Source organism: Trichoplusia ni, chromosome 19, assembly GCF_003590095.1.
Source record: "Trichoplusia ni isolate ovarian cell line Hi5 chromosome 19, tn1, whole genome shotgun sequence".
NCBI classification, from domain to species: domain Eukaryota; kingdom Metazoa; phylum Arthropoda; class Insecta; order Lepidoptera; family Noctuidae; genus Trichoplusia; species Trichoplusia ni.
Window position 1 is genome coordinate 5,219,890 of NC_039496.1, and position 13,302 is coordinate 5,233,191.

Here is a 13,302-nt window from a genome sequence, read left to right on the forward strand (position 1 = left end):
TACAAATTATCAAAAAATGACAATAAAAAATTTATATAAAATTATTCGATATTTTGGGTTGTGCCAAAAGCTGTTGTTAAAACTTACTACACCTTCTTATTAAATCAGTGCTACCAACCTTCGTACGAAATAAAATAATTTCGTACGCAGTCGGTGATATTTACAAGTAATATTTTGCTACTGTTTTGACAAATAGAGTACTTTAACTTACATTTTCTTTCTAATATAAACTCACTAAACTGCTGTAGTGATTACATATCCATGTTCGAGTTTATTTGATGAAAATGTTGTAATAACTGTTGCACTCGGCATTCAGTGACTACTTGACAAAATATGGTCGTACGTTTTGCCTGAACATATAAGTGGTGATGTGTGAGAAGACTGAAGTTAATTATTTGGATGGGGAGGTGGTATGGGTGAAGCTTGGTTCCTGCTGGTGGCCAGGCGAGGTGGTTGGTCCGGAGAAGCTGCCACCAGATGTCCTGCCATCATTTCGGAAACCCCCAATAGCCGTTGTCAAGTTCTTCCAGGAGGACACATAGTAAGTTCGCAACAACAACTGGGACTGTTCTGATTTATTTCATAATATTTATTAGTTTCACTGATTGCATGAGGTCTGTTATGCCTTTGTTCTGAAAGTTATAACAGGATGATATTTACATAATTACACAGCTAGGACACATTCCAGACATCCAGAAAAAGTTAATTATTATACAATAATGGCGTATTTTTGTTGAATTATACTATGTGAGTAAAATCTCACATAATCAGAATTTCATTTTTTACTACTATTTTGATTTCATTTGCATCAATATATTGGGTATGCTGTTGATATGTCAATAATAGAATGAAATTAATTAAAATTATACACATGGAATTAATAATTATAGATGTTAAACACAACATGATTTGCTAAATATTATTTATTTCTGTTTGAGGTGTCCGACTCCCAAGCTAATGTCTCCTCCTAACCTTAGACCTTTGAATAGATTGTTATTAATTCACTTCTATATTAAGAGAGATCAAAATACTATTTGGATAGAATCAAATTGTATAATAATAACTCATGAGGTTAAGTAATTCCGTTCCCTCTGACTTTGCTTTTGAGCTTTTTATTTATTGAAGTAATATATGGTAATATAATTTTAGTATTACATTACAAACAAATAAAAGAGAAGGCTGAAGTCTTGCCCTATAAGGAGGTACAAGCATTAACATAAAATAGATAATAGAAGAGGAGCTAATCAACAGCCCAGCTCGTAAATTAGTGACTTATATTTTTAGTGGAAAACCTCTCAACAATCTTTTTAGATCATTGTCAGACGAAGCTTGTAATAACATCTCGAACTGATAGATCATACTAAGAAATTACCAAAAAGCAGATTACCATAATGTTAATACGAGGAAGAGGGAAATTAATTCATAGTTGTTATATGGTAGTATGCAAATAGAACTTAATTACATGACAAGCTATAATCTTGAAAAGTAAAGTTGGACAGCTGACAGTGCTTTATAACTTGATAAATGTACCCGTAATTGAAGCCATCTGTAATTTCTTAGCTCTAAAAAAAAATCTGTGATTGGTGTATGAAAGTTCGCTGTGTGGTATGGCCTTTATTGTAGCCTATGTAATGAATTTCACAGGTGTGACTCTATGGTGTTAAAAATATCTCTCATATCTCCTTTACCAAATTTAAAAAGCATTTGTATGTTACTAAAATTGCAGAAAAAAGTTCGCAAGATAGTTTGCTATAAATGTAATAAAAAAGAATAAATTGAGATTTGTCAGTAGTAATCCGACTAATATTATAAACACCAATGTTTGTATGTATGGGTGAATGGATATTTTGTTCCTCTTTCATGCAAAAACCACTGAATGGATTGAATACAGTGAAGATTTAATGATTTTATGTTTCTGTGTGATCATTTGTTGCGGGTGAGCCCGCAGGCAACTGCTTGTAGATTCTATTCTATTTTTGTGCCACCTCTTAAACCATAGTTTGGATATTTAATAACAATATTAAACCTTTTTTTTTCAACCTCAATAAACCTTTCAGAAGTTCAAAAATCAATGGATATCTGATTGTTTAATACAAGAACTGAAATAGTTATTTCTGAGGTAGATTTATGAAACCAGTGCTAATATGTATGAAGTTAAACAATAATTGCCGTTCTTCTCTTTTCAGTGAATATGTCAGAAATGCAAATTTAATCTACAAATATGACTGCAGCCGTAAACATGAATTCATTAATAAAGGCTTATGTAAGTAAAGTATTATTTTTTATTAACTTTTGAATGATTTTTAGTTTAGTTAGGACTCAGAATATTATTGGATGAAAGAAACATTTTAACTAATAAAATTGTGGTACTTATCTTCCTTAAATTTCTGATTTAACCATGAAAATAAATATTTTTGTTGTCACTTGCATGTTAATGCAAGTGTAATAAACAATTGCATGGTGGTTAAGTGTAAATCATCCACACCATGGTAAAACATGGTTAAAATACTTAATAACAAACATTGTGATTAAAAAGTCTTTGTTCAAATTTCTTGTACTGTATTTCTACTAACTTTAAATTTAATTCCATGTTTACCATTTATTTTCAGACATGTTCCGAACCAAACATGGTCCAATGGAGAAGTTTCCAGAAGACGTTATTCGTGCTGAGACTGCTATCGGAGGTGACATAGAAATCCTTACAAGAGATGAGTTCCAAGAACAAAAGAAGGAAAGCTATGCTGGCCTGTTCGGTGACCCTGTCAAGCGTACACCAGGCTCTGGTAAAAAAGGTAACTTCTATACAGTCAAACATGTTTGTGAAATGTTGAAAGTGACTGCTACTCAAAGCATACTGTTTTTGTTATAGGAAAGGGTGGACGAGGGAGATCGGCTGAGCCAACAAGAGTTTCAACTCCAATAAGAAAGGTAATTTATATCAATTACTTTAATATTAGTTGTTTATTTCTGTTGGTGAATTTACTGGTCATTTGCTATATTCCCTTTCTTAGTGGCAATTTTCTTTTTGTTACAGGGTAAAGAAAAAGCCGATTACAAAGTACATATTCTGCTGCAAGGTTCAAAAACTCCAACTACCGACAACCAGACATCAGAAACAGTTATAGCAACACCATCCACAAGTGCTGAGCCAACTTCAGATAACAAAGACGACACCCCTGTAGAACAAGAAGATGAAGAAAAAGAAAAACCAGAAGTGAAAGAAAAACCTGTTACAAGCTTCTCTACTCCTACTGCTTCAAGCTCCGGAATCTATGCCTGCCACGCATGCCCATTTACGACACAGCGTCTCAATGTTCTCATTTTACACAACAAAACACACAGTGTCTCATTCACACCATACACACCATCACCAGTGAGGAAAAAGCCTGTTACAAAGGTGGCATCGAAACCCTCTCCTAAACCAACAACAACACCTAAATCGCGAAAACCGAGAAAAGAGAAACCAGAGAAGGAAGTCAAGAAGTCAGAAAAATCACCAAATAATAAAAAGCGTGCAGCGGACGAAGAAGGCAACAATGCAGAAACTAAAAAAGTCAAGACAAATGAAGAGATCAAGAGCAGCCTTCTGGCTGATTGGGATGATGGAGATGAAGAATCTAATGACGAATCCTCAACTATAGTTATGGCTGGGTCGCCTGAGGTACCCGAAGCCGCAGAATCTCCTGCTGTGCCAACATCAGCTGAACTGTCAAGTGTGCAAATACTGCCCGAACTTTCGTCACCTACTGAAAAGAAGTCAAATAGTTCACCTACCAGCGAGAAACCTGAATCCTCCAGTGATTCTAAATACGAGTTTTGTGAAGACGAAGACTGGCCCTTGGAAGCGGATGCAGGAAGAAAAATCCCCCGCGTGAAAAATCCAAAACGTAAAGAAGACACAAAGAGCCTTAGCTTAGATGACGATGATATGGCTCGAGAAGTAGCCGAATTACTCAATAAAACTACTGTGCCTGACTTGCCGTCGGCACCAGAACCACTAAAGGTCGAGGAAAATTTTCCTGAGCCTTCCATAATCAAATCCCCAGACAAACTGGAAAAATCTCCTGATAAGTCAGAAAAACCGCCGGTTGATACGCCACCTACTAAAGCAATATTTAAAACTAAAACATTTTTTCGAAGCCGACATTCTAGAAGCCAAGACGCCATAGGAAAATACGTGGCTGAACAACTAAACGCAAACGCTGTTGAAAGGATGGATATATCTGAAAGTGAAATTAACGGTTCAGAAGCCGTCTCATCACCTGAGGCGAGAGAGTCACCGCCAGTCGAACATGTCAAGGTTGCGCGTTTAGCACCAAAAATACAACTCAAGAAGATGAAAGCTGAGCTTCGCGAAAAAAGTAATTTTGATAATTTTGGAGATATTCCGGATTTATGCCAATTTGCTGATGTTGTACCAAGTACTATCAGTCCAACAATAGTTACGTACCCCGGTAAAGAGAAGACAGAGAGAGGGTTACAAGACGTTTTGTACCCCACACAAGAAATTAAACCTGTTAATACAGACACACCGGAGCCTATAAAAGTATTGGCAAATAAAGCAGAGCCAGAAATAATAATGAGTACTAATCAATCTGAAATTGATGAGGACATTACGTACAAACAGGCGATTACAGAGGAGACACTAAGCAGAACCGAGGTTCTTATGGAGCCAGAAATTGATGAAATCATAAGTCAACCTGCAAATGTAGAAACCTCAAGTAATCTTGAAGAGATCTCGACAAAGACTCTGCATATTGAAGAAACCGCGAAAACAAACGAGATGGAAGAAACAGGAACAACAGTTGAAGAAATGGATACTACATATAATACAATTCAAGATGAAGAGACAAATGAACATAAAGCTGAAAATGTACCAATGGAACAGGAAAAAGTTATAGAAGAAAAAATGGATTCAGTTGAAGAAGTGAACAACATTGTAGGAAGTGCAGCGCCTGTTGTTAAATTCCCAGAAACAAGTCTACAAAAGGCTTATGAGCCTTTTATGAACGAATCTACTGCTTCTGCTGTAGATGCACTACTAAGCGTTTCTAGAGAGGCTGACAGAGTAACCAGAATCATCAGTGATGATCCCCCTGAAGATTTGTTTGAAGATGATAACAAAGACAATAGTGGGACAAGCGCTGATATGAATGGTTACAGTGAAACAAGTACAGGTAATATATTTAATAATGTCAATGGAGAAAAGGACATAGAGCAAGAAAAGTATACAGAGGAGACTCAAGAGCTTAAGAATGACTTGAATATTAGTACTGCTAAGAATAGTTCGGAAGTGATAGAAGATAAAGTAAGCGTAACTGATGAAAATATTGTAACAAAGTCTAATGATATGTACATTATAATGAATAACCAAGAGGAAATTAGTGATAAATCATTGAATACTGTCGTTGAAAATGCACCAAGTGCTATTGAAAGTATTCCGTCGGAATCAGATCTGCAAATCGCTGAGACTCTTATAAATTTACCGTCTACAGCGATTCAACTAAAAACTTCAAGTAATCATGGTACAGAGAATTTACCAGTTGATGAAATACTCCAAGACGAACTCCCATTGGCGCAACCGGCAGACGAAATTGTTTTAGAGGAGAAAACTGAAGAAGTTATCACAGAACCCGAACCAGTAGTACACCAAACAAAGTCCCTTTTAATTTCAAACAACGAAAACATACTTCGATTTGAAACTGAACAAGAGAAAAGTGAAAATTTGAATGCTGCTCAATCCCTCGTCCAGATGTCAGAGTCTATTGACCATAAAATTAATATGGAACACAGTTTACCAAGTACTAAAAACAAGAAGGATATATCGGATAAAGGTGTGTTTAACCTTAAACATAATAATAATTTAGATAGTATAAACGCAGTGGAACAAAAAATTACAGTTAAATCCAACGATCTCGTCAGAGAGAACACTAACGGGAAAAATACGAAACTGGAAAATTCATCATCAAAACTTTTGAAGATTTTAGAAGAACCTTGCGCACCTAAGTACACCGCCCCTAAAGCTGCGTCAACTAAACAAATAATTACTGGCAAAGAAAAGATTTTGAATTTTGATGTTGCCAAAACTACCTTCAAACCAAAATCCACTTCAGATTCACCGAAACAAAAGATAATAATTAGACGCACAACGCCAAACAAAAATATAAACGATATGGCTGAAACGACGACGGCGGATAAAATTATCCTGTCACGCAGTAACAACCCTGCGCATGACGGGTCTGTACAAACGTATACTATACAAACATCACCTGAAGCACCATCTGATGCAAATACAATAATAATACAGCAAAAGATAAGAAAGATTGCTAAACCTCCGGCAAAGCTACAGAAAATTAAACCTGCTAATTCTCTAATACCTCCATTAAACGAAACATCCAAAATAATTAACGACTCAAGCACTGACGACGTCATGTTCGATATAAATTCAATGCCGATCGTACTGTCTGAAGATCTGATTACTCCAGAAAGCATTGAGAAAATGCCCATTGTAATGTCGGATGGTAACATCATAACTCATACACCAAATCCACCCAAATTAGTGAAGACAAAAAGTGTTGAAAACGAAAAAGTAGCTATAAGTGCAACACCCAATAAATCAGAAATGAAGACCTTGCTCATGAATCCAGTGGTGAGTGAAGTTAGTAAGGTTAGCACTCCAAACATCCTTTCTAAATCTTCAAAACTTCGAGGAGCTAAACCAATGCTAATAATTGATAAGGCGACTGGAAAACAGAAGATTATAATGGCTAAAGGTGATTCTCCTCAGGTGAAAGAAGTAAAACAAACACTAATACAGACGGTGCCACAAAACACCGCAAAATCGGAAAAGTTTATAATTTTACCTACTCCCAGTTCCCCGCGACCTGGCAGAACGCAGAAAATTGTTATAGATCCTCAAACAGGAAAAGCTCATGTGCTTGTAGCCAAAGGATCAGAGCCTCAAATATCTTCTACGGACAAACCTGTTTCGGCCAAGTTAATTCCCTCCTCCACAGATGCTACTACGCCCGGAAATACAGTTATGATAATTACAAATGCTCAAGGTGCGCAATCAAGAATAGTCCTAACGCCAGAACATGAAAAAATGCTATTCCCAAAGAAACAACAGCCAAACGTATCACAATTAAAGACCATAGCTCATAGGATATCGACAAATTCTAATATTGCACAGAAAACGGTTGTTTCTACAATAGCATCAACGAAATCTCATAATGCTGGACCTGCTAAAACCCAAACCAGAATAGTACCTAAACAAAAGAGTGCAATTATAACATCCAAAGGGCAGTTAATTGTAGGAGGAAGAGTAGCAACCACAGCTCAGAATATTGCTCCTATGCCGGAAATTAGGCCTGTTCCTAAACGCATAATGGCATCTGAACCCAAAAAGCTAGTGCAAACTATTCAGAAGAATTCATCAGAACCATTGATATTCTTACAACAAAAATCGGGTGCGGTTATGCAGCTTACTGCAGCGCAATTTGAACATCTTCAAAGAACCGGTCAGATTGTACAAAAGACAACTGCTCAAGAAAACAAAATGATCGTTCAAAAAACTATTACTATATCACCAAGCGAATCGGGCATGACTCCAGTGCATAGGCCGAGGGTACGCAAAACGGTTTCAGAGTCTCCAACACCATTGAAGAAGATTAAACAGGAGATAGCCATAGCGCCCGCTCCTCCACCTCTGTCACCGATGCCAGCCTTAGCTCCGTTGAGTAGTAATATTCCTCCCACTCTCGTGCCATCAGCGTCGAACACGGTGTCTGTTGCCTCTACAACTTCCTACCCAGAATTTGATAATTTTGAAGAACTTTTACCTTCAACCGCAATCGTAAAACAACAACCGGAACCTGCGGTCATGCCTGTAGTTCAGCAGCCTGAGCCGGCCGGAGCGCCGGCGACGGCCTCCCTGTCGGACGGGCAGCTACTGGCGGTGCCTGGTGAACACTTCGGTGGACCAATGGGCTCGTTCTACCTTTGCATAGAAGAAAACGGGACATTAACACCTATTGACAATCGGCCCCTAGTCCTAGAGAATAATCAGCTAGTCCCTATGACCTTAGAACCTCTACCAGTCTTAGCAGCGACACAACCTGAGCGTAGAGACATTCTTGAAGCTGCATTAGCAAATAGTGACGTTTTCCACGCTGATACGGTCCGTGATGAGGCTCCTGATTTCCGTGATTTAAACGCAAATGTATCAGTGCATTGCAGAGTATCCGAAACAAGCACCACACTTAACCAGCCGCCTATTATGACGCCTGTAGAGGTTCCTACCAAAGTGGACAGTGAACCGAATGTGCCGTCTAATTTAGAGGACGGACTCGCCGTCATCGGTGTTACACCACCGACGGTACCAACTTCACTCGAGTTGCCCATCACTGTGACCGACCCCAGAATAGCTCCTGCTAAGACGACGGACCCATTAAGCAGCAATAATTATAGGTCTGGATCTCTATTACCGTCACCTAACACTGAAATGACTTTCGTAACCACGGAAGAAGCGGAAGTGCCGATGGGTGGGCCTATTTCAATGCCACTGCTTACAGAGGAAGAATCTGTTGGTAAGTCTATGCCAATATTGACAGACGACATAGCGGAGAGGACTGTGTCTTCAGTGGACTCGACGGTGGGCTCTCCATCATCCATCGACGTGCGGGAGTCGGAGACTGAAGAGGGTGGCCAGTGGACGCGGCGGCTGCTCACTCCCGGCTCCGACTCTTCGGAAACCTCATCAGAAATCCCGCTGCAACCTGCCATTCAACTGTCTGTTACAGAACTCTCTCGGCACAGCTAAACATACGAGAACAGTTGAACATTAACATCACTTGAGGTTAAAGTTATGTCAGTTGTATTTTGGTGTTCTTAGAATTTTATTTATTTGTGCCTACTTCATAACTACATTGTGTTACTAGTGCAATAGATTATTTAAACTTGTTTCTTTGTTCGATCTTGGCGTGTCAAGTCCATATTTTATAATATATCAGATGAATTGTTTTATATTGTCGTGCAGGTCGCCGATGTGGCCAACACATACGTTTTAAACTTTCTTGTTGCATGTTAATGTTTTATACGATATAGTTCGTAACTCTGATTTATTAAAATAATAGTAATTTTGCAGTAAAAGATTTAGTGACTATTTCTATTTCTGTATCGTATAATTGATTAGCTTGTGACCGAGTCTTGTCATAGATGGTGCCGCTAATATCTGAAAGTGATTTGTGTGCGTTTGAAACGCGTACAGAGACATGTTTGTAAATATATCTATTATATAGAATGCGAAGCTAAGAAAACTGAAAGTGTCCAGGCTGGACTTGTCATATAAAGCAATTAAGTAAAATGCATTGCTGCATACAATATTTAGGTTAAGGATTTACAATTGTAAATTTTAATTGAGTTATGATATTTGTTGGATCGTATGTGTAATATATGAAAAAGTAGTTATATATTATTTTTGTAACGTCTAGCGAGGTTGAACTACGTGTAACATTGTCGCAGACCTGTACATGGAAAGTGCTGTTAAGTTATTGTGAATTATGTTCACATGTGGACAAGTGATGTTGGAGCATAAGAGAGATATGTGAGCGCGCCGTGCGGTGACCCCGCTATGAAGAGGATACACATTTCTTATATCAATAATGTAGGGTTAATGTTAAGTACAATATTGTTGAAGTAATTTTAAACATAATGTCAAAAGCACTTATTGGTTTGTTTGAGTGATCTATGTAAAATCTAGATCGGACTATAAAATGGAGTCTTTAGTAATAACCTCTATGTAGTTTTATTAAATAAATTTTAATCAGAATTTCTTGTTATTTTATCGCTGTGAAGTGTGAATTTTAAATTGGTAAAAATAAAACAATACAAATAGGTAACTTTGATGATTTACTCATTTCATTATCAGGTGACATTTTACTAATTTCATAAAACTAAGAACCTGAAATCAATTTAGGAAAATATATTGCATTGTAATTAATAAGATGTTTAGTTTCAAAATGCACTTAATACAATGCTAACGATTTGATACAATTATATCACAACTCGTGTTTAATGATTTCACTACATAACTACAAACTACGATAACAATCAAATGGTCATTTATAAATTCGTAATATTAAAATAGTTGCAATAGTATACAACAAGGTAATGAATGATTCTTATCCTATAATACTTCATCCAATAAAAGATTGACGCAACGCTTTTAATCTGGTTTGCAATTTCAAACAAATGTATAACGCAATAAGTTATAACAACCTACAACAGTCAATTGCTTTATTTACTAGTAATATGTATCGTTCGTACTTTCATTTATTTCATAAATAAAAACATTTTTAAATTAATATAAAGCTATTGTACAAATATGTAAAAAAACTAGTTACATCAATGGATCTTCGATGAGATTAGCTTACATCTTAAAATTAATGGTATATATCACATGGCAGGCCGAGATGACTCAGATGGAATGCCGTTATCTCTCAAAGTCTTTGATTTGACATTATAAATGTTTTTGTAAGGCAAGAGAGACGTGGGCATCGTCTGAGGGTGAGTGGTGTTAGGAGAGGGCCTGCCGCGTGGTGTTGGGCAGGAAGAGGCACATGAGGCCGCCGCCCGCGAGCAGCACGGCCACGATGAAGGTGGGCGCGGGGCAGTACGTGTCCAGCAGAGCCGCGATCACCACGTTACCGATGATGCCGCCCAGCCGGGCCGCCACCATCGACACCGCTACACCCGTCGCTCTGTACAGAAATACAGCTTATTATTGTAACTACAACTATGATTTGTACTAATACCCTCGCCTCCTTTTAACTTCGCCAAGAATATGTGGTGATTAAGTCGAATTTGCAATGTTACATTCAGAATAAGTGACGGTTCGACTCGACACTTGTATAGATTGACCAACGAAGAAGGATACTGTGTAATGTCAGTCAGAATCAATAAACATAATATCTGTGTGCTGGTAAAGTACCCAAAGACCGAGGAGAGACTGCACGATAATTGAATTAATGGCATTAGTTGCGTATAGTCAATGTAGATGGCGCTACAAGTATGCATTGAATTGCATGCTCGGTATGTACCTAAGACTCATGTCCTTTCAAGTTCATGGATGAAATTGAACATGAGCAAGTAATTATTTTGCTCACCTTAAGTTGGTAGGGAAGACTTCGGTGATGAGACAGTCCAGTGAGGCGTTACCGCACGATATAACTGAACTGAAGATGGCGCTTACAATTAAGTTGTTAGTCTTATTGTACACGAAGTACATAGCTGCTGAGCAACACCCAGCTGAGAATGTTGCGAACACTGCAAAGAAGAAAATGCATTGTTGTACCCCGCTATACATTTTTAAAGTTAAAAAAATAATACTTTCTCCAAAGCACTATTTAAAATTCAACTACCGTCATTTAGGGATAATGTTAAATAACTGACAAAAGTATATAGCATTGATCTATAGCAATCAAGCATAGAACCAACATTTTTAGATCCCAAAATCTTCAAATGTGACTTCTAGGTAGTTTCGTTAATTTTTTTATTAAATACTCTATTCCTTAACTCACCAAGGAAGAACTTTCTTCCGAGCCTATCCATCCCAAGTACGGCGAATATATTAGATGGGATAGCGGCCGCGACAGTGATGAGCGACTCCATGAAGACGTCGGAGTGTATGTGCGCGTCGCACTGCGCGGCGGTGGAGTGCGTACCCTGCTGCGTGACGTAGGCCGTGACCTGGCAGATGTCGGCCTCCGCGTTGTCGTGTGTGCGGGACCACTCGTCGAAGCGGTTGAACATCTCGGGGAACCACATCATGAGCCCGTAATACCTGTGGAAGGAAGTCTGAAGTCAGTTTTTGCTATAAGAATGAAGATAGTAGGTACTGCGCAATGCGCAAATGCGCAGTAATTGCGCAAAGCGCGTAAAGCGGCATTTCTCCTTTATACCCGCCAAAGGGATACTTTCTATGTACCTGTTTTGACTTTCTAAAAGTGCTAATTGGGCAGTGTCATTTTAATAAGTTATAACGTAAAATAAAATTATAATACGATCCATAAAGTGTTTTTGAGTTCAAGTTTTTGATAGTGACTTACCCAATATGGAATGTGAAGTTGATAGTAATCGAGATCATAGTAAACTTGAGTATAGGCGGCACGAACAACTGCTTGCTGTGTTCAACGATGTCACTCAACATTCTCCTCATTTTAGACTTGGGCTCCTTAGATTCAATTTGTTTCTCCGGCTTCGAATGCATGGGTTCTTCGACTAACAACTGTTTGACTGGGTACTCCTCCTTGCTGCGGCCCGTGTTCATCATGTAGATGCCTTTAAATACTTCCAAGGCGTCATCATGGCGTCCGGTGGAAATCAAGAACTTGGGTGATTCGGGAAGTAGGAATAGCAATGCGGCTACCACGAAAGATGGCAGTGACATTACTAGCAAGAAGATTCGCCATGAGTTGTATACGAAGCCGTTGGTTTCACCTCCGATTTCTGCAAAAAAAAAACACCAGAACATTGTAGGTAATGCTGGGCAACAGTCAAATTTTGCCAAATGAGTTGGTTGCAGGATATTTTTTATTAAATGAACGTTGATGGTTGCTTTAAACTTCTTTTCTGTTGATGGTTTACCCCGATAAATACGCGTGAGTAAACCGTTTCATCATTTAATAATGCAATATATTTACCGCTAGGGATGATCACCCACGCCAAACCAGCGACGAACAAGTTGCCGAGGGTCCAGAAAGCTGCCATGAAGCTCAACATGGCTCCTCGCTTCTTCTTCGGCTGGAACTCCGCGAAGTAAGACCAGATTACGGGACCTGATCCACCTAAACTATAACAAGGAAATAAGGATAAGCAAATTGTGAACAAAGCTTAAGTGTGCTTAGAAATTTAATGAAATAGGTACCTATGTAGGTACCACATCAGTACCTACTTAAGTATTTAGCTCATCAGTTTTAATTTTTCAACTTCTTAATATTATTTCATTGCCATTTTTATCTGTCTAATTTACTCGTAAACGAAATAATAAAATACTGGTAATGATGTCTAAGTCAGTGTTAAATCAAGAGTTACAGGTTGGAATCCTGTCTGAGATTACATATTTTTTCGGCCACAATTTTCGAATACATAAAAGTCATAGAGAATGAATGATATACTCAATTAAACACGATTTTTGATGAGTTATAATGTGAGTTCTTTTCTTATTATAGTCCTGTTCATTCATAAGAATGTTTCGAGTTCGGCAAGGTCGACTGAAAAAGTATTTCTTGGCTTACGTTAATT

General features: G+C 38.0%; 2 protein-coding genes across 5 annotated transcripts in view; one reads left to right on the plus strand and one right to left on the minus strand.

Moving 5' to 3' along the window:
* Positions 1–120: 120 nt before the first annotated feature.
* LOC113503390 lies at positions 121–9,829 on the plus strand. The gene is made up of 5 exons (XM_026885321.1): positions 121–541; positions 2,187–2,263; positions 2,610–2,792; positions 2,870–2,928; positions 3,035–9,829. The coding sequence occupies exons 1-5, from the start codon at positions 369–371 to the stop codon at positions 8,819–8,821; spliced, it is 6,279 nt and encodes a 2,092-aa protein (XP_026741122.1). The 5' UTR covers positions 121–368; the 3' UTR covers positions 8,822–9,829.
* Positions 9,830–9,892: 63 nt separating this feature from the next.
* LOC113503391 (synaptic vesicle glycoprotein 2B-like) overlaps positions 9,893–13,302 on the minus strand; it is a 44,196-nt gene continuing 40,786 nt past the window's right edge. For all 4 annotated transcript variants that reach the window (XM_026885327.1, XM_026885322.1, XM_026885323.1 and 1 more), the window contains exons 7-11: positions 12,702–12,850; positions 12,108–12,507; positions 11,580–11,842; positions 11,166–11,325; positions 9,893–10,760 (exon numbers count right to left, since the gene is read on the minus strand). In XM_026885327.1, coding sequence (XP_026741128.1) covers positions 10,577–10,760; positions 11,166–11,325; positions 11,580–11,842; positions 12,108–12,507; positions 12,702–12,850 — 1,156 coding nt within the window. In that variant the 3' untranslated portion in view covers positions 9,893–10,576. The remainder of the gene's footprint in view (positions 10,761–11,165; positions 11,326–11,579; positions 11,843–12,107; positions 12,508–12,701; positions 12,851–13,302) is intronic.